The sequence below is a fragment of the Camelus bactrianus genome, chromosome 16, assembly GCF_048773025.1.
Source record: "Camelus bactrianus isolate YW-2024 breed Bactrian camel chromosome 16, ASM4877302v1, whole genome shotgun sequence".
Classification (NCBI taxonomy): domain Eukaryota; kingdom Metazoa; phylum Chordata; class Mammalia; order Artiodactyla; family Camelidae; genus Camelus; species Camelus bactrianus.
Genome location: NC_133554.1, coordinates 40,518,182 through 40,538,716, shown reverse-complemented (window position 1 = coordinate 40,538,716; position 20,535 = coordinate 40,518,182). Strand labels below are relative to the sequence as shown.

Here is a 20,535-nt window from a genome sequence, read left to right as displayed (position 1 = left end):
AAGATATTAACACATTCTGATGCTTTTAGGACCATGATTCACATTAAATGTGAACAATAAAAGTAATAGAACATCTTGCTCCAAAATGTGTTGTCAATTTAGGAGCTGTAGGTATAGCAATACCATTCTGTAAAATCATTATAAAACCTGGTAAAATGGAACCACAATTAGGACTACAGCCGGCAACTGCAGGATGCATCATTTAAAAAAAAAAAAAAGGTACAAGCTACACAGTGTGCTAAATTTTGTGGGGAAGAGGGAGAAAATAAGAATATATTTTTTATGCTTAATAAATATGAGGCAGGAGGAGTGGGATTGATGGGACAGGTAGGAGCAAGACTTTTCAATGAGTACTTTTTAATGTAGTTTTGATTTTTGAACCACTGACTCTATTACATAATGAGGACTGAGCCAAGGGCACTTCTCTGCTGCTCTTTAAGGCCAGGGTAAATTTCCTACAGGTTTCCCAAGGGTAAAGGTAAGAAATCTTAAACCAAATTGAAATTTCCCATTAACTCTTACCGTACATTTCAGTGGACAGGTTGGAGCCCTCCTGAAAACTGCTAAATCACAACGACATTGTACGACAAGTGGCAGGAGAGATGGGCAGAAAGTTACATTAAGGAGCACTAAATGTCTATGGCTTTGCTAATTCCACCCAGATGTCAGACAATTGTGGACTTCATACTAACTCTCCAGGCTAACCTGAGAACTCCCACCATATAGCCACTCTAAATCTCTGTGGATTTAAACTCAAGAGGTCTTTTAACTTAATATGCTAGGACCACAACCCCTCAAGTCAAAAAACCAAAATGGCTACTCTGAAAACACAACTCTGAAGAAACTGAAGAACTTTCCAATTTCATCTGTTTAAAAACACCAGCTTGGGCAAAACTATCTTTAAACCTTTAGGGATGGGTACAGCTCAGTGGTAGAGCTTACCTTAGCATGCATGAGGTCCTGGGTTCAATCCCCAGTGCCTCTATTAACAAACAAAACAAAAACCTTGCTTAGTAGTTGATCATACCATCCCCAGAGGTGGGAAAGTAATCACAACTTTTGGTTTAAAATTACTAGCTGCACTGTGCAGAGGTAAACTTTTGTATTACTTGATAAAAGGCCAAAGTTGTTAAGTGAATGGTTTTAGAATTAATAAAATGTTACAGATTACAACAAAAGAAAAAATGACAGGCATGAGTTAAAAGGAGGAGTGATATCATAAAGCTAAAATGTCCCAGGTAGATAAACAGCATTCACTTCTATCATGGAGAGCTGTACATTTATGAGAAAAAAAATGGGGGATATATTACAATATAAGATAAGCAGACAAAGAGGAATCTATTAAGTGTTTAGTACTTACATAAAGCACTTATTTTATTGTAACAAACTTAGAAGGTCGTATCATAGCAGCCTACCACCGTGGGAAAAGTACACTTTCTTTTCAGAACAGTACTACTAGAGATAAATGTCATTGATTTCATAATAATCTAATACAAAATCTGTGAATTGACAAATCATAGTCAAAGAGACAGAGTTTACCTGGTTATTCAAAATTTATATCATAATTTCCCCATATGTAGGAAAAAAGTTGAACTAACTGTCCAGAGAAGGAGTATATATATAGCTTGGTTTGCTTTGAAAACTCCTTTTTTTCTGAGCTGCTTCCCTAAGATCAAGAATTGAAGTTGTACTGTGGAGCAAGGAAAGGATTTTTTCTCTTAGTGAAGGTAAGATCATGCTATAAGAAGGTGAGCTGAAATTTAAGGCTGAAATTTCCCTACCCCTCCCTGCCAGCAAGGGAGAACAGCAGAGCCTGTCACTTACAAGTAATTTCATGTATATTATGCTGGAACTGGTATCCTCTGAGTCAACCCTTTCCAATCTCCTCAGTTTCTTTCCCTGAAGTTTGAACCTGGCCACCACTTTTTAAATAATGAGTCTTACAGACGGGTTTTGACAGTTTGATTTCAGAAGCATAATTTCAAAAGATATTTAATAATAACTATGCTCAACTTAATTGTTTCCAGTTATTAAAATTGATTTGTGCTGCAGAATCAAATATTTAAAAAAAATTTTTTTTCAGGCTGAAGAAATCATCTAATCTATTAAGAAATCTAACATGTTCTCTTCTTATGAGGATTAAGTATATATGTATATATAAAGAAACTAGCACAGAGCCAGGCATGTAGCAACACGACACATTTGATCCTTCCATCTGTTTTCTCTGGCTACCCAAAATTTTAAAGCAAGGAATGTGGGAGTGTAACCAAAATCTTTTGGTTCAAAACACAAAATTTCTTTAAAAATTTTTGTACGTAAAGGTCTGCCAGAGTAAGACATTCGAAGAGCAAACTGTCATCAGATGCTGGAAGTACTCCTGCTGTAAGCAACTGAGTTGGATTTATTTGGATTTAGTTGTTCTCATTAAATCTACATGGTTATCAAAATTTTCTCCATCCCCAACCAGAGGTATTGTTCCACATAGCCATCCCAGGCTGGAGAGTGATTTATTACTAATCTAATACAGTTACACACAGAATGTGCGCCTCCAGTGACAGTGCATATTACAGTAAGGGTGCTCCTCTAAATGGACTGATAGGATTTTCTAAAACATCATCAGAGCTTTCGAAGATTAACATACACAAATCTTTACCACTCCAGCCTCCTTGCCTGTACAGTAAACAACCAAGTTGTGAGAGCACTTATCATACAATGCATACGTCAGGCCTCACAGGTGTTCGACAGGAATCACAAATGCTTGTTTCACGTGATGTCTTCTGTTAACCTGAAGCCTTTGGTTTATTTCGTACAGCAAACCATTCATCACTTTTATCTTTCGCCATTGCCTATAGAAAGAGAATTAGAATATTTATTTATTCTAAGTGCACCAAATAAAACATATAGTCTACTTTGTACCGCACTGCACTGACCACAATAGAGAAATGAACAATTAAAGGTGCTCAGTCAGTATTTATGTTTGACAGAGGGTGCAGGGGGGTACGGAGCAACGGCTTGTCCATTCTCACTTTGCAGAGTAAAGGGCAGAGCTGCAGCCAGGAAGTGTGGCTGCCCACTGACGGGAGACAAGGCCCGAGCACACCAGGCTGCAGGCTCTTTGGTGGACAGGAAGTGCTGTCACTCTTGGCATCTGGCTGGGCTCTCAAGAATCTTTAGTTTTCTGGGGACTCTAATCATGAGAAATGTGAAAAGCTATTTTGACATTTTAGTAATGAGCCTAGAACAAATGATTTCCTTTTTCCATGCCTCCTCCCATACCATTCCACTGATGTTGGTAATATTTGGTTGGTTTGGGGCCTCTTAATTAAAAAAGAATCCTTGTTAATAATATGCTTTGGTTCCACCAGAGTCCTTTTATTCTATTATTCCATGAGGCTGAGGCCACAGAGGTGGGTTTGCAGGCAGGGTTGTGCTTAGAACTGAAGTCTCTTAAAATTTCCAGTCTTTGTGTGGGAGAGACTTACCCCACCTACCAGCCTGTGGGGCCAAAGCAGTATCCTTATAATAACCTCTACCTGGAATGAGGCGGCGAGCCCAGCAGACAACCTGAGCCAGTGGTTCACTGTGAGATCTGAGGAAGCTTCGTGGGCTTTGTGTTCCCTAACTGACTCCCTCAATCCTACAGATTAACCTTATTGAAACCCCTAATAAAACTCAGTGCTGTGGGGAAAAAAAAAATCTGGTCCAATACAACCAAGCATAGGCTAAATAGCTATTTGGTAGGAAAATACATTCATTTATTCATCAAAAAGCAAGTACAGAATTACAGTCAGCCCTCTGTATCCACAGGTTCTGTATCTGTGGATACGCAGGGCTATGGGACTTAAGCATCCTTGGATTTTGGTATTCCCAGTGGGTCCTGGAACCAACCCCCCGTGGATACTGAGGGACAACTGTATCTTTAAAATGCCAGTTTTCATTATGAGCTAGATATTATGCTGGGTTCAGGTGTGGAAGCAGAGACAGTCTGAGGCTTTGAGGAGCATATAGAATAGTTGAGGACGCAGATATGGAAACAGCTATTTTGCACAAGGGCATGCACGTGTGTGTGTGTGTGTGTGTGTGTGTGTGTGTGTCTTGGGGTATTTGCTGTAATAGAACCACAAAGTGTTATCAGACCAAAAGGAAAGGAGTAACTAACTAGTAGGAGAAATAGTGTGAAAACACTTAGCAGGAAGTCAAAAGATGTCTGCAACTGAAAATGAAGAAACAGAAACATACAGGGGGAGGGTATAGCTCAAGTGGTAGAGTGCATGCTTAGCATGCACAAGGTCCTGGGTTCAATCCCCAGCACCTCCTCTAAAAATAAATAAATGGGCCTAATTCCCCTCCCCAAATAAATAAAATAAAATTAAAAAAGAAACATACACATTTTTCATTTAGAAACAGTAAAGCTGAAAGTGGCTGCAGTGGGACTCTGCAAGATGGGGCAAGACACCACTGCACTGCACTCATAAAAAATCTTAGTATTATTTGATTTTTTATTTTGATGAAAATAAAATGGATTTAAAAATCAAAAATATGCAAAACAGAACAAAAAACCCCCACAAAGATACAGAAGTTCCTGTCTTTTAGGAGCCATCAAAAGTGAGCAGAAACAACAAACTGTTGTGGAAAACCCAAGAAAGCTTCTGAATCTTGAAAGATGAGCTGAATAAGAGGGAAGGGGAAATAAAAAAAACCCAACTCTTGGGTGGAGGCAAGAAGATACATCTTGGTTAATATAAACAGTTCACTGGGACTGGAATGGGGTGAGTTAGGGAGGAGAGGCAGCACAGATCAGGGCCAGACGTGTGACAGGCTCTGCCAGAGTCTGGAACTTATCTTGGAGGCAACAGAGAGCCATTAGAAGATTAAACAGTTTTTCAAATTACTGGATTTGTGCTTTAGAAAGCTAATGCTGGAAGCAGGGATTGACTAGAAAAGGGAAGGAAGCTTTTGCAGTATTGTGGGTGAAAATGAGAGCCTTTTCAAAAGGGAAGTTGACAGACAAAGAATTTCAGAGGTAGAACTCAGCTCTTGGTGACTAACAGCTAATAGAATTTAGGGGTGAGGAGAAACAATATTCAAAAATGGCCCTGTTTGTAAATCTAAAATTATCCTAAAATAAAAAGCATATTAAATGTTTAAAAAAAAAACTGGCTCTGAGGATTACAGCTTAAACAACTGGGATAACAGATACACAGTGCTGCTCAGAGGAGGGAGCAGGGTATAAGAGGAAGGAAAAAAACTGGCTTTGAAACCTGAAAGGCCTCTGTGCAAGCCCTCACCCTGCCACTTACTGAATGTACAATATTGGGTGACTTACTCTTTTGAGCCTCAGTTTCCTCATCTGAAAGGGGAATGCCACCTACCTTGCAGATTATGGTAAAAGCTAGAGAACATATATAAGGCACTTAAGAAAATGTCAATATAGGACTTGATTAATAAAAGTAACTTATTTTTCCTTTTTTTTTTTTTAATGGAGGTACTGGGGATTGAACCCAGGACCTTGTGCATGCCAAACACGTGTTCTACCACTGAGCTATCCCCTCCCCCTATTTTTCCATTATTAAACGAAGAATGGATTGGAAGTAAGACATTAAGTTACGGACACATGGAGTTGAAACGTCCATGGTTTATGAGTGAAGAGGTTTCTTTGGCTGTAACACTAGTCTAACACAAAAAACACTAGGTATAAAAGAAAAAGCTGGTAAGTTGGGCTTAAAGAAATTTCTGCTTGAGGGAGGATACAGCTCACTGGTAGAGCACGTGCTTAGCATGCACGAGGTCCTGGGTTTAATCCCCAGTACCTCCATTAAAATAAATGAATCTAATTACCAGCCCCTCTTCCCACATACGCAAAAAGATCATTAAAAAAAATTTCTGCTCTTCAAAAGATCCTGTTAAGAAAATAAACAGGCAAGCCATCAGGAATAGTACTTGCATTTGCAGATAATTAACAAATGACTCATATCTAGAATTCCAACAAATCAACAAGAGGTAATTTTTTTAAAAACATGGATTTAAATGGGCCTTGAAAAATAAGCAAATATTCAAATGAGAGAAGGGCCACTTTAGGAGAATAAAAAAATGTGAGCAAAGACACACAGAATGAAAATAAATTCATGTTTAGAGCTTAGAGCATAGACAAGGATGGCTAAAATGTAAAATAGATCAGAGGTGTGTCTTCCAATTAGTGTACCACAATACTCCATGGATCAGATAAATTATATAATCTAATTACATGAAAGCTAATTAAAAAATACATAGGGAAAACCAACTGTATAAAACCATTTTTAGAAGATCAGGTTTAATACGAACTGGATTTTAGGAGACATTAAAGATATACTGTTGATTTTTTAAGTGTGACAAGGTCAATATGGTATATAAAGAAATTCCTTAATTTTTACTTTTGAATTGTCTTAGATGTGTAAAATATTTAAGTATTTAGGGTTGAAATGACATAGTATCTGAGATTTGCCTTAAAATTCTCCAACAACCCCTCCTCCCCCACCAAAAAAAAAAAAAAAAGAGCGGGGGTGGAAAGGAATGATAAAAAATTGTGACACAGAGTTGATTGGTGACAGTCACATAGGGATCTGTTGTACTCTCTTGTGTATATTTGCAACTTTTAGCCATGAAGTATTAAACATAAAATCTGTTATGGAAAGAAACAGACAAAAAACTTGAACGTACAATTCACCAGAGAAGACAGCCAAATGGCCAATAAGCATATTAAAAGGTGCTCAAAATCATTAGTCATCAGGGGAATGCAAATTAAAACTACAGTGAGACACTGCTTTACATGTACTAGGAGAGCTAAAACCAAAACCCCCCAAAACACAAATGTTGGTGAGCATGTGGAGCAGCTGGAATTCTTATACATACAAGGCTGACAGAAGTGTAAAACAGTTCAATTACTCTGGACAACTGTTTGGCAGTTTCTTAGAAAGTAAAAGCAATTCTACTCCTAGGTACCTCCCCCGCAAAAATGAAACATGTCTACAAGAAGATTAGCATGAGAATGTTCTTAGCAGTTTTCCTTATGATAGATAAAAATCTGGAGAAAACTCAAATGTCCACCAGTGGAAGAATGGATAAGCAAATTGTTACAGTCATAAAACTGAATATCACTCAGCAAAAAACAAAAACCCAAAACTCTGACATGTGGAGGAATCTCAAAAATATTATACTGACTGAAAGAAGCCATTCCGTTTATATGAAGCCCAAGGACAGACAAAACTAGTATGTCAGAAATCAGGAAATGGGCAGGAGAGAACTTTCTATGATGATGAAAATGTTCTATGTTTTGAGTAGCAGTTGTATGAGTGTGTAGAACTGTCAAAACTCATCAAATGGAACACTAAATTTCTGTACATTCAAATCCTATGTATATTTTACCTCAGTAACAACAATCAGAAATGCTTGTTTGGAGCTAGGAAGGAGAAATTAGGGTGAGAGAATGGATGATGGCTGAGGCTGAGAGCAGAGGTGACCAGAGCAGCAGGTGACTTCACTCAGAGAAAGACTAAAGAACCAGAGAGTAAAAGACAGCCCAGGTGGGACTGTGGGTAAAATCATTTCAGGATCGGACACAAAAAAGGTGCCTGGTGCTGAGGGGAAGCTGTGGGAGAGGTAAGAAGATGGCAGGGTCTCTCACACCAAAGAAGAGAGCTTGAAAGAGAAGGAAGGTGGTCAGTGAGAGGAAAGATCGGGAAGAACATAGCTGAGCAAGCTTGCCAACTGAGAGGTTGCCTGAGAGTCTATTTTCCTTTATGGTAAAATCTGTAAACACTATTTTCTGCACATTTCCTGGTTTAATTAATTAACATCAATTGAGCTCTCTTATTATGTCAGCAGTTTGCCAAGCTCTATAAATCACACAACAATCCTAGGAGGTGGATAATCTTATTTCCTCAAATTTTTAGATAAGAAAACTGCAGTTTAGAGACAAAGTAAATTTCATAAGGTCAGTCACATAAATATTAAGTGAGAGAACCAGGACAGATTGCTTCATTCCTTTAATCCTCAACAGAGTATTCACTGAGTGCCTACTGCATACTTGGTACGTGCTAGAAGCCAGGATACAACACTGAACAACTGCTCTGGATGCTGCTAGAAGAGTGTGCCTGTTGAGGATAGAAAAATAGCTGCCGGATTGGGCAAGAGGGGGGTCACCGATGACGTCACCACCAGCATCTCCCTGCGGGACAGGACCAGTGCGGAAGAGCAAAGCGCGCACGGGAGGGAAGGAAGAGAAACGGTGTGTAGGCAGATTTCTAAAAAGAAACCTGGAGAAAGGATATGGAGTGAAGAAAAGATTTTTCAAAAGATGGGAAATAGATTGGAGTTTTATGCTAATGAGAACAATTGCCAGAAAGGAAGAGGAGGGGGATGGCATCCACATCTTTCCATTCACAGAGCAGAATGGTGATGTACACAGCCGTGGTCCCCAGGCCACATGAGGTGGAGAGAAGCACAAATGCTGTGCCAGATAAGAGTCTTACAGGTGGCTATGAAGCTGACAGTCTCTGGCTCAAAAATCACCCCGATGGCAAAAGGACACGGTTCTGACAGTAAGAACCGAACCCTGATGCTCTGGCCCATCCCCATACACTTTTCACACCATCCACTCAGGCTGACAGTGATACAAATTTAGAAATGAGACTCACGTCATCCAATAATTTGCTTCCTTCTGGATCCATCTTAGAAAGTTCTCGAAATGCTTCATCCCCCACAAAGCAAATTTCATGTCCATCCTACACCAATAAAGAGAAAAGAAATTTGGCAAAAGGACACCTCGGAAGCAATGCCTGGTGCAGCCCGTCCCCTCTTTGAGCAGTACTTACAGGGTCAGCCAGAATGACCACTTGCACTGTTGCTTTCCCAGGAGTGTCCAGACTCACCAGGGGAGTCAGAATCTTCTGGTTCTCCCTTTTCATCAAGGCTTCCAAGTCTGGCAACTTGAGGAGAACAAAAAGGCAAAGTGAGCAAGGGGTCATGCACGGCTCTCAGGCCGTGGTCCTCAGCAGCCCCAGAGGACTCCCAGATCAACCAGAAAGAACCCTGGCGCCACTTGTTTGACTTTATTATCTCAGCTGCTCTTGAGACAAAGGCTGTACTTGATACCAAAGCCACAATCAGCATGAACTGGAGAAGGGAGGGCCAGCGTTCTTAGCTGTTTGAACTAGCTAGTTATCACAGAGCTTAAACAAAAGACCTGGTACCACACATTACCTCTTTCTTGGGGCAAGAAAAGGCAATTCGTCCAAAAGCTGCCGCGTGATCTACTGCCCCCTTGATGCCCTGGAGCTCCAGCTTACACTGAAAAGACATAAGAAGTGAGTTTATCAAAATAGGTTATACGTTTAAAAAAAAAAAAATTCAAACCATACTAGGAATAAAGTAAAAGAAATATAGTAAAATTAAGTCTCCCTCCTACTCTCACCCCAGAGGCAACTGTCAGCAGTTTCCTGTGAATCCTTCTAGACACATGGCAGGTATCCTTTTTTTTTTTTTTTAAACACAAATGGTAGCATAATTTACACATTATTCTGTCCGTTGTTTTTCTCCAACTAACGTTACCATATCAGCACATAAAGACTCACTTCATCCTTTTGACAGTTGCTCAGTAATGCATTCTATGGATTAACTATAAATCATTGAACTAACTATTCCTTGAACCCATAGGACATTTAGGTTATTTTTTACATTTTGCTACAACAAACAATGCCACAACAGATGACCTTGTACCCAGTTCTTTGCGTACACGTATGATGAGTATGTCTGTAACAAAAATTCCTAGGAGACCTGCTGGGTCAATGTCAAAGGACTCAATCATGCTCAAATGCTAGGTTATTAGAAAAAAAAAGATGAAAACAGATCATCATCACAACATTAAATCTTGTCTACATCTGACTCAGCAAATCCACTTCTGACAGAACATATCCCCAAATATAAACACAGGTAATATCTGGGTGGTGAGCTTATCGGCAATTTTTATTTTCTTCTTTCCATTTTAAATACTGAATCACCATGCAGAAAACTATCGGAGTAACCTTCATGTATAAACCAAACTCAAAGTAACAGATTATCTCTCTCCAAGATTGCTCACCTGGTTATCAGCATAGCCCAGCAAAGCCCTTTGCTTCTGTTCGTCTTTTTCATAAATTTTCATCCCCAGTAAATTAGACCAATAGTTCAAGGACTTCTGAAGGTCAGACACTGCTAGAGTTACTTTTAATACAGGATCTGTAGTGTAATAAAACAGCAAGAATGGACTGGATAGTGCAACGGAATGGAACAGAAGGACCTAAGTAGGCTCAAGTATATATAAGAATTTAGTATATGATAAAAAAGAGATCTCGCTCTCTTTTCTTAATTTAAGTATAGTCAGTTACAATGTGTCAATTTCTGGTGTACAGCACAATGTCCCAATCATGCATATACATATGTATATTCGTTTTCAGTATTCGTAAGAAAGGGATCACTTAAGTCATTTTCAAACGGCACATTATTCACCAAATGGCACTAAGATAACTGGCTTCTCATTTGGTGGGAAGAAGTCACACCATCAAGCTGAATGGCAAAATACATTCCTGACAGGTTAAAGGATTAAGTTTAAAGAATGAAACCATGAAAACAGTAGAAACAGGTGATTATTTATTTATATAATTTGGGGCTGGAGAAAGTTTTTTTAAAAAAACTGACACTAAAGACAGAAAAACGATGAAGGAAAAGATTTGCTAGGTTAGTTACACAAAATGGAAAACTGGACAACAACCAAAAAAAGAGCTACAATCAAAATTAAAGAATAAACAACAAAGTAGGAAATATTTTTTTGCAACATATATGACAAAAAAGTCGTTAATATTTAAATTACCTTTAAACATCGATAGGAAAAAGATCCACATCCTAGAAAAACAGGCAAAAGGCAAGAAGCAATAATCCACAGAAAAAGGAACTGTAATGGTCGATGAACATAGGAAAGCATATTCAACCTCACAAATAATCAAAGAAATCAGAATTCAAATAAAATATTTGATAATTGACTATTTATTTATTTATTTTTGGTGGGTGGAGGTACTTTAGTTTATTTACATATTTATCATTTTTAAAGGAGATACTGGAGATTGAACCGACCTTGCACATGCTAAGCATGCACCCTACCACTTGAGCTATACCTCCTCCTAGCAAATAATTTAAAAAGTTTACAGTGTTAACTGTGCCACTGCAGTGGGGAAACCACCATCATATGATACTGGTAGAGTGTAAATTAGTACATTTCTGGGCAACAATTTGACAGAATGCATCAAAAGCTTAAAAAACTTCCACTGCTTTGGAAAGAGCAAGCTTATTTTCAGCAAGTAAAGAAGTAATTGTGGATGTATGAAGGTCTTTCATAACAGACATTCATCACAGTGTTGCTCACAACAGTGAAACCCTAGAGACAACACAAATATCTAACAATAGACAACTGTTTCTCTTCCCACGATGTAATACAATGCAATCCTATATCTATATTTAATTATATATTTCTCTTTTTGATAAAAGATTGGAAGATATACTCTAAAATCTTAACAGTGGTTCTGTTTTCTTCTTTCTTCTTTTTTTCTTTTTGATTATCTGTTTGTCTAGAGGGGAAAAAAATCTTTTTACTTTGTAAAAATAAAAAAGATATTAAAATACTTAGCATTACTGAAAACTTTTATACCAAAAAGTTACTTTCTGAAGAGCTGTTCCAAGTCTATATCTGACTATGATAAGTTCAATATATTTTTCTTCAGTTTTCACTGCCTTAGTCCCATTTGCTAGACTAGTAGTTCCATGACTAAAGCAAGGTGTTTCTCACAGGTGCCTCTACCCAGCAGACTTAACTTTTAGTTTTCCCCATTCACTGAGAAATCAACAAATTCCAGCTGACCGAGACCCGGAAGGGGTGCAAGGACAGGAACAGGAACCGTGGGTGAAACTACATAGGAGTGATTAATTCAAGGAAGGATGGACACCAGCTAGACTGATAGATTTGACTAGTTTACCAACCAGCAATTAATGCTCCAGAGGTATCATCATTTTAAAGAACAAAAGCATCTTAAGATTGTGGGGTCCTCCTTTATTTTATGAACTGAAACATCATTAAAACCAGGAGGAAAGTGTACAGTGGAATTAGTGGCAGAACTTAAGTTTGAAAGTTAGTATATAAAGCACCAATCACCTCTCAATAAAAATAATCACAGAAATCCCTTAATCATCAGTGAAGTACAGAAATACCATCTGAGTAAGTCCCATAGCAGGAGCCTACCCTCCCGTGCTGGAACGGATCACTCTTTCTTTTGCTGACCTCCCAGTGAAACGCAAGCAGAATTAAACACAACAATCAGACTTGCTATGAGGGGCATCTGGGACTTGAGGCAGACCAGTGGAGGAAAGAGACTGTCTCCCATCCCAGGTCCACTTAGGGGTGTGTGTTCACGGAGAGAAATGGCAGGCAGAACTACCTGTGCTATTCACCAGTATTTTTTTCCTTTTCTTGCCTTCATTTTTGTCTTGGCAGAGCAGGTAGCAGACTGGCAGGAATTAAATACATCATGACGAGGATGCCTCTGCCGTAAATGAAAAACGATGCGGTTTCCCTCCTGCTCGCTGGGGCAGTCAGCATGGGGGGCTCCTCACTCCACTCCACCCCCATGCACAGAGAACCAGCACAAGTTTGGGAAACTGACCTCAGCTGAGCGATACAACTTAACTGGTCTAAGGACGATCTTATTTCTCTTTCTAGTGATTGGCTCAGGAGCAAGCACGTGAATGAAATCTGACCAGGAAATATGCTGGAAGATTCTAGGAAAAGTTTGCTCTGCTTTTAAAAAAGAGCAACAGGAAGTCAGCCTCTCCCTCTCCCACCAGATGAGGATGCAGGAGCGGGCGGCCAGCCTACAACCATGAGCGTCTAAGAGAAGGGGACTCTCGCATTAAAAGAGAATGAAGAGGGAGAAGATCTGGGTTCTTGACGCCATTGCTGAGCTGCTGAATCTACTAACCCTGAAACCCTGCCTGCTTGGAGAATGCCTGCTCTGTGAACTAAAACATTTTCCTACCGTTCAAGCTAGTTTAGGTGGGCTTTCTGATACTCACAGCTGCAAGTATCCTAGATAGAAGAGAAGCAGTCTAGATCCCCTAGAGTGATGCACTAAAGTTCTAACCTGAAAATATAATTTCTTAGAGAGCAAAGAACAACACTGGCTTGGGAAAGACACGTCATGTCAATATAAAAGATTCCACAGGAGAAAGAACTCGCGCTGCCTCTCTCCTTCCATCAGATGCCTTTTTAGACAGAGGGCTTTCATCATTCTGGGTATAATTACCTGACTGAGGTGGACTGCAGTTCTGCAAAAAGAACTTATATCCTCCTGGGGCTTCAGTTTCATAAATACCTTCTGCAACTTCATTAAGCGGCCACTTCAGCTTCCTGGCATTGCTGACAGCCTGGCTGGAAGCGAGTGTGATTCCCTGTGACAAACAACAGTATCACCCAAGTGTACAATCATAAAACAGATCTTTTGTAGAAGACAATGAAGCAAAACCCCGTTGTCCTTAGTCAAATCACCTAAGATTTAACTGTCTTTCCAAATTTTCTTCTAGTGGTTTTGAAGTAGGTTTTGGACATTTCTCTTCCATAAAGATTCCAAACTTCATGAATCATAGGACAGAAATTCAAATACCAGAGAAATTTGATCTCTTTAATACCAAAGATAATGTCTCCTAATTTTAAAGATCTAGTAAGAGAAATCTTGATCGTACCCTTGGCTTGCTAGCTATCTATCTAGAAATGTTTTGTTTTTATTTTTGCTCTTCAAACAAAAAAATATAAACCAATTATCAAGGCATTCTTTATTTCAACTTAATCAAAATATCTAAAAATGCCCACTATGCTTTCTGATGTGTCCAGCCTCGTCTCTACCTTAGATCATTATTACAGCCTCTCTGCCTCCAGTCTTGTCAATCCATCGTCCACTCCGAGGACAGAGTAAATTTTCTGAAAGACACCCTACAGTCTGTTCTCAAGACGGCGACCCCATGTTGTTTCTCCTCTGCTTAAAACCCTTGACAGCTCTTCGTTTCACTCAGGGATGGCTTCTGACAGCCTGAAAGGACGGAGACGATCTGATCCATATCATTTCTTTTTTTTTTTTTTTTTTTTTTTGCAGGGGAGAGATCATTAGGTTTATTTATTTAGTTTTTTGATGGAGGTACTGGGGATTGAATCCAGGATCTCGTGCATGCTAAGCACACACTCTACCACTTGAGCTATATCCTGGCCCCCATGTCATTTCTGATTCCACATCCTCCCACCCTCCCCTCGCTCTGTCCCAGCCATGCTGGCCTCCTCGCATTTTCTCAAACATGTCAGGCGCTGTTTGAGGGCTTCTGCACCAGCTAGTCTCTTCCTGGAATGCTCTTTCCCAAGAAACTCCTAACCCAGCTAACTCCCTTACCGCCTTTGAGCCTTTGCACAAATGTCACCTCCTCAGGGAAACCTACTCTCAACATCCCACTTAAAATTAAAACTGGCCGTTGGCCCCCATGCTCCCAATCCCCCTTACTCTGCCCTCTTCTTCCCCCATTACAACGATCACCTTTGAAGTAAACATATTACATGATTTATTCATTCATTGTATTTATTACTTATTATCAGGCTCTGGGCCCCCTCCCCTGCCAGGCATAGATTTTTGACTGTTTTGCTCACTGGTTACTGAAAGTTCATGGAACAGTGCCTGGCACACAGCAGGCACTCAACTTCATATATTTGTTAACATATACGTAAACGAAACCCCTCGATGTGAATCTGCAAGGTCAGAGGTACATGCATTAGTTATTCTGATACCACCGAACTGAAGCTGCACTGCTTGACACCTTCATTAGTAATGTAGGAGAGTGGCAGCCTCTCCCACCCTGCCTAAGTGCTGTCACACCTTTTGATTTTTGCCAATTTGATAGATGACAAATGGCAGCTTGGGAGCTGAGTATCTTTTTTTCAATGTTTAAGAGACATTTCTAATTACTGTGGACCGTCTGTTCAGTTTTGGCTCTTTTTTAAAAAAATTAAGTTGTTGATCCTCTTCTTTTCATTATATGTGAGTTCTTTATTTATATGGGAGTGCTGTTTAACCTGTTTTTCTTTTTGTTCCATGAACTGAGGAGCATACAAGGTACCTTCCATCAGGGATGTTTTACTACCAAAGTGTCCTAGGAAGACCCACAGCAGAGCCACCAAGCTCTTCTCCACCTCCAGCACCTCTGGCACCTGCAGTCCCACCCGGCAACATCTGTCTTGAGCCAGTTAATAAATGTTGATGGCACCAAGATGGCTTTGCACTTTTTCCTCTCCCTGATTTAAATTTGGAGAGCAAGGAAAAGATAAGGAGAAACACAAAGAGACCTTCACATAGACTCGATCACCAAACCTGTCAACTCTACCTCCTACACATTTCTCAAGTCCATCCACTTTCCCATCTCCCACTACCTCCACGTTAGTTAAGGAGCTGTTGGTCCCTGCAGCTCCTCCGAGCTACTTTCCTCACTGTCCAGTCTTGCTCCTTTCCAACCCAAACTCCACGCTCTAGCTGCGTGATTCCTGCACACCACAAACGCGGTGCCACTGCCCTGCTGAAAATGGCTTCACTCTGCTTTTCAAATAAAGTCTAAACCTCCTCAGATGATTTGGCCCCAGCTTCCTTCTCAGCCTCAGCGCTACCCACCCCTTTCCTCACATGCTAAGCTCCGGCCAGACTGCATGGCTCCCAGCTCTGAGTGCCACGCTCCCCCTCACCTCCAGGCCTATGGGCCTACTGAGAATGCCTGCCTCACTACCCACCCCAACCCCCTCACCTGGCTCAGACGCCACTCTGGGAAGCTTTCCCTGAACTCTCACCTATCTGAGAACAGGCTGGGAATTCCTGTGTGCTCCCACAACCTCCTGTTCTTATCCCAATTTTAGCACTGATCACACGGCATTCTTGCTGTCTCTTTACTTGTTTCCCCCCACCAGACAGTGAGCTCTTTAGGCCAGGGAACAAATGCTTCACCCTTTACTATATCCCCAGGACCCAACAAGGAACATGGCATAGAGTAAGTCACCTATCTGTTAAATGAATAAATTAGTGAGAGGCATGGAGAGAAAGAAAAAAAAAATAATACACGTTAAATCTGAGCAGTACTTTCCCTTTACAAAACGCTTTTATAGATATTTGATCCTCATAAAAACTTCCATCTAGGTATCATAATTTTAACATGAGTTAACAGGAATAGTGAGACCAAATGGCCAAAATGACATCTAGCACGAGGTAGATTTGCTCAGTGGATTCTGAGGAGAAACTTTGTTACTCCACTCTTGCTATATGTGTAGGCCCAGTGACATCTCTCACACACAGAAACTGCTCAGTAAGTGGCAGACACCATTACTATATAACAGGTGCACAAAAACTTGAATGCATGAATGAATGAACGAACGTGGTGCATGCAGTGCCTTCTTCTTTTCATCCTTAAAACCTCCTCAGATTTTTCTCTGAGGATTGGCTGCAATAGCCCACCCCAACCATAACAGTCCCCTAGAGAATATTTCTCTGGATGGTGATCAGGACCTGAACCAAGGACTCTGGCCCTTCTCAAGGTTCAGTCATTCCCCCAGGGGAGTCTTGTCTCTTCAAAGCTGCCTCTAAGTCTTGAGCATGATTCTTAAACACTGTGAGAACACACTTCATCCTCAGGCCAGCTCTAAGACAGGTTGCCCAAACAGGTTTTTTGAGTTTTGTTTTAAATAGAAAGTATCATTAACAAATCACTAAACGGCACCCAAAAAGCCATCGATTCAACAGCCATCAGATCTAAAGTCATCAGATCTGAAGCTGTATCCGTACTCTCTATAAAAGATACAGCCAGAAGTCTGCTAGAACAAAATGGTACTTACCAGGAAGTCATTGCCAAGCCTGTAGTCTCCCACGCCATAATTGTAAGTCAGTTCTGCAACAAAGTGATCATCCTCAGGCCCAAATCCCACCATTGTTTTACTCCACTTCCCATCATAAGGCCTAGAAAAATGAAAAAATGAACCCAGTGGTCACAGAGGTGGGCAGTCTCTTCTGGTCCTCTAAGTCCCCACGAGGGTGAGATGGCCTCAGCTGGTGCTCAGAACAGCTGTGGACAGTGTTCAGGGGCCCTATTACCAAAGGCTCTGAAGATCATCTGTCTGGCACCTACTTGAGGGAAAGTCGTTACTTTCTCTTTAAAGAAGAGGGCTGAATCCTATAGGGACAATTCTCCCCACTGAACTTCACTTGTTTTTTTGCATATTCGTCAACAAGCATGCAGTTTCCACCAGGCCTTGGAATTTCCCAGCTTGCCATGGCTACTAAGCTGGAGAGACTCCACAGGACATGGCTTCATCCAGGAAATATACTTATCTGTGCTTCTGAAGCTGCCTCCCTAATTCATTGCCTTATTTTATCTTATTTTTTAATTCTTTGAAGTTTTATTTTGATATAATTTAACTTTTCAGGAAAGTTGCAAGAATAGATTGAGAAATTCCAATGAATTTTTAAAAATTTTTTATTTATTTAATGTATTTTGAGAGAGGGAGATAATTAGGTTTACTTATTTATTTATTTTTGGAGGAGGTACTGGGGATTGAACCCAGGACCTCGTGCATGCTAAAGCATGCGCTCTGCCACTTTAGCTATACCCTCCCCTACTCCGATAAATTTTTTTACCTAAACTCTTTGGTTGTTTACATTTATCCATTTGACCCCACTGTTGCCTCCTTAATTTATTCTGCTGCCTTATATTGGCTTTAAGAAACTGCTTTCGGTTCTCCAGGGGTATTCAGAGCCTAAAGGAGATTTTAGGAAACAAAGTGTCATACCCGTTACAGGCAGCTTTGCAGCCTTCATCAAATTCCTCATGCCGCAGAATCTGGTAAGGGAATTAGAATAAATTGTAAAGTTCTCCTAGTACAGCACATGGCATATTTAGCATAAACTAAAATGTCAAAACGCACACATTATCATTGGTAAGCTTTACTTGTAAAACAAACAAAAAGGAAGGAGCTGTATATTTTCCCCAGGCTAAGTAAATTTATATAAATCCAATGTAACTGAAGTAGCAGCAGTAAGAAAGAACAGCTTGACACCAACGGTCAGGCAACCAAGCAAAGTCTTGAAATCTATTTAGACTGGGGAGTCAGGGAGCAGTATTGTGCAGTAACAAACAAACAAACAAAAAAAAGTGTGGCTTTCACTTAGTAGTTGTGCAATTCTGAGAACAAAGCTTAGGATCTGAGTCTTCTAATATGTTATGAAAATAGATCATTTATTAAAGCATTTTACACAGAATCTAATACACAGTAGGCTCTCTATGCGTTAGTTTTATTTTCCCTTTTGAGTCCCACAGCTACTGCTCTGGTACAAGCGTCCATTATTTCTCTCTTTTACTATTAGAAGTCATCTTTACTGATCTCTGTCCTTAATATCACCATGAAATTAAGTCTCTAGAGTACAGCTCTGATCACATCATTGCCCCATCCTAAAACGTAATAGAACTCCCTACTTACTGTGACATAAAATGCAAATTCCTTAGCACATTATTCAAGATACTATCAGAAGCAGTCCCAACCTGTTTGTCTTGGTATCCCATCTCCTCAGTCTAAGTTAAAGGCACATAAAACTAGTGGTGCTTCCCAAACTTATCTTATCTTTGCACTGGCTATTCAGTTTTTCCACTATACTCCTCCCCCTAATCTTGGTCTGTGGAAATCCTATCTTGAGAGGTCAACTCAAATGTAAGGTCTCCATGAATTATTTCCTGAGGACCAAGGTTAGAATTAAACCTCTCCTCCTTCTGTATTTTTATAATAATAGTAGCTAACACTTATATAATACATATGATGTGTCAAATACTACACATATAACAACACATTTAATCGTCACAACCACCCTTTAATCAATGAGGAAACATATTAAGGAAGAGCTCTGTGGTTTTTCCACCACTTATTAAATTTCAACTTCCGTTACCATTAGCAATGTACAAATCTTATTCTCACTCCGATCCTAGGCCAGGAACTTGAATTCAGGACAGATACCAGGGTCATTTTCATTTCTGCCACCAAAGCTCAACACAGAACTGTGAATGGGGTGATATTTTTTAATTGACTGGTGAGTTCAGGTAACTCCCTTTGCATTCCACATCTTTAGTGTCTACATTCAATTGCACTCTTGCACACTGTAAACAAAGAATGTTGCCCGCCATTTCACTTCTACAAGGACCCAGCCCTCAGCCTTGCAGTCACCAACTAACAGTGCACCCTGAGGGGAATTCAGGGTGGAGAAAAACAAGAAATATTCCATGCTTGGGATACTGGCCCTGGATATTTAAGATGCATATCTAAGGAATAATTTCAACGAACCCAGATTTTTGCATCTTCCCATACATAGAAAAGCATAAAATCATTAACTTGAGATATCTGTTTTTTTTGTGATTACCAGTAACCTTTTGATGTTGGGTATTTTTTTCCCCCAGCCAAAAATTCATACATATCCTGGCTCCTTCCTTACCTCTTCAGAGCAATTCCTCAGAGGTATCTGAGAAGCTGTCTCCCAGGCTACAGTTCTCAGTAAGGTCCCCAAATAAAATGTATCCCTCAAATTTTAGGTTGCTCCTTTTTCTTTCAGTTGACAACATCTTAAGCCCCTGCTTATCAAGAGCACCCCAACAGCTTCCACATGGCGTTTGCCACCCACGTGACTCATGCAGAATCACAGCTGCTCAGGGCTTGAGAGCGGCTACTCCCAGGTGTTGGAGAGGAGAATAGATTCTGACTTCACACTGAGATCTGGACTACTGAGAGGAGAGTTGGAGCATTCACCCAGAGAGATTAAGTATTCGAAAGAGACCATTCAAACCAGCCCCAAGAGAAGCAGAACTCTGAATATGCTAATACCTAAACCGAAAGAGACTGAGTCACTGTTCACTGGAAGAATATTACATAACTTTTTATTGATTTACTGTCTTTCCCGCTAGACTGAAAGCTCCACAAGGATAGGAACTCAATAAACATTTGTGAACGAACGTTAATGGAAGGATGTGCTTAGACACACAGTCAGTGACTAATAAGTCTGAGCCCCCTTTCAAAGGCCATGCAACCTAACCCGCGACTCGCGACGTTTCCTGAAGCTGAAAACCTTACAGAGCTAATGGAAAGTTCAGGGGCTGTGGCTGGAATTCACATCACACCCGTTTCTCCCCTCCTTCGGCCAGGTGGGCCTCAGCCGCCCGCGACCCCCTCGCGCGCCAGCCCCTCTGGCCCCGTCTGCACCTTCATTCCCAGGACATCACGATAGAAACTCGCTGTCTGGAAGCGGTTTCCCACTTTGAACACGAAGTGCAGAGCTCTACGAGTCGCCATGACCAGCAAAACCACCGAGACCACCGACACCACTCACGTTTCACGCGTAGAGCACCGCCCCGCCCCCAGAGGACGCAGGCGGG

The 20,535-nt window shown here is 40.5% G+C and overlaps 1 protein-coding gene across 1 annotated transcript; it reads right to left on the bottom strand.

The window, feature by feature from the left end:
• Positions 1–1,341: 1,341 nt before the first annotated feature.
• GLOD4 (glyoxalase domain containing 4) lies at positions 1,342–20,533 on the bottom strand. The gene is made up of 9 exons (XM_010958222.3): positions 20,363–20,533; positions 17,915–17,964; positions 16,964–17,084; positions 13,362–13,506; positions 10,115–10,251; positions 9,238–9,324; positions 8,850–8,963; positions 8,673–8,759; positions 1,342–2,846 (listed from the first exon to the last, which is right to left on the bottom strand). Exons 1-9 carry the CDS (start codon positions 20,450–20,452, stop codon positions 2,781–2,783), a joined length of 897 nt encoding a protein of 298 aa, XP_010956524.1. The 5' UTR covers positions 20,453–20,533; the 3' UTR covers positions 1,342–2,780.
• Between the last annotated feature and the right edge of the window lie 2 nt (positions 20,534–20,535).

Bases quoted from the DNA above. Each gene is read 5' to 3' on its own strand.
- GLOD4 (XM_010958222.3), bottom strand. From the start codon at position 20,452: ATGGCGACTCGTAGAGCTCTGCACTTCGTGTTCAAAGTGGGAAACCGC. The intron at 17,965-20,362 runs GTGCAGACGGGG...TTCCCTTACCAG, and splicing joins GTGATGTCCTGGGAATGAAG to ATTCTGCGGCATGAGGAATT. The intron at 13,507-16,963 runs GTAAGTACCATT...TGTTTGTCACAG, and splicing joins GGCTTGGCAATGACTTCCTG to GGAATCACACTCGCTTCCAG.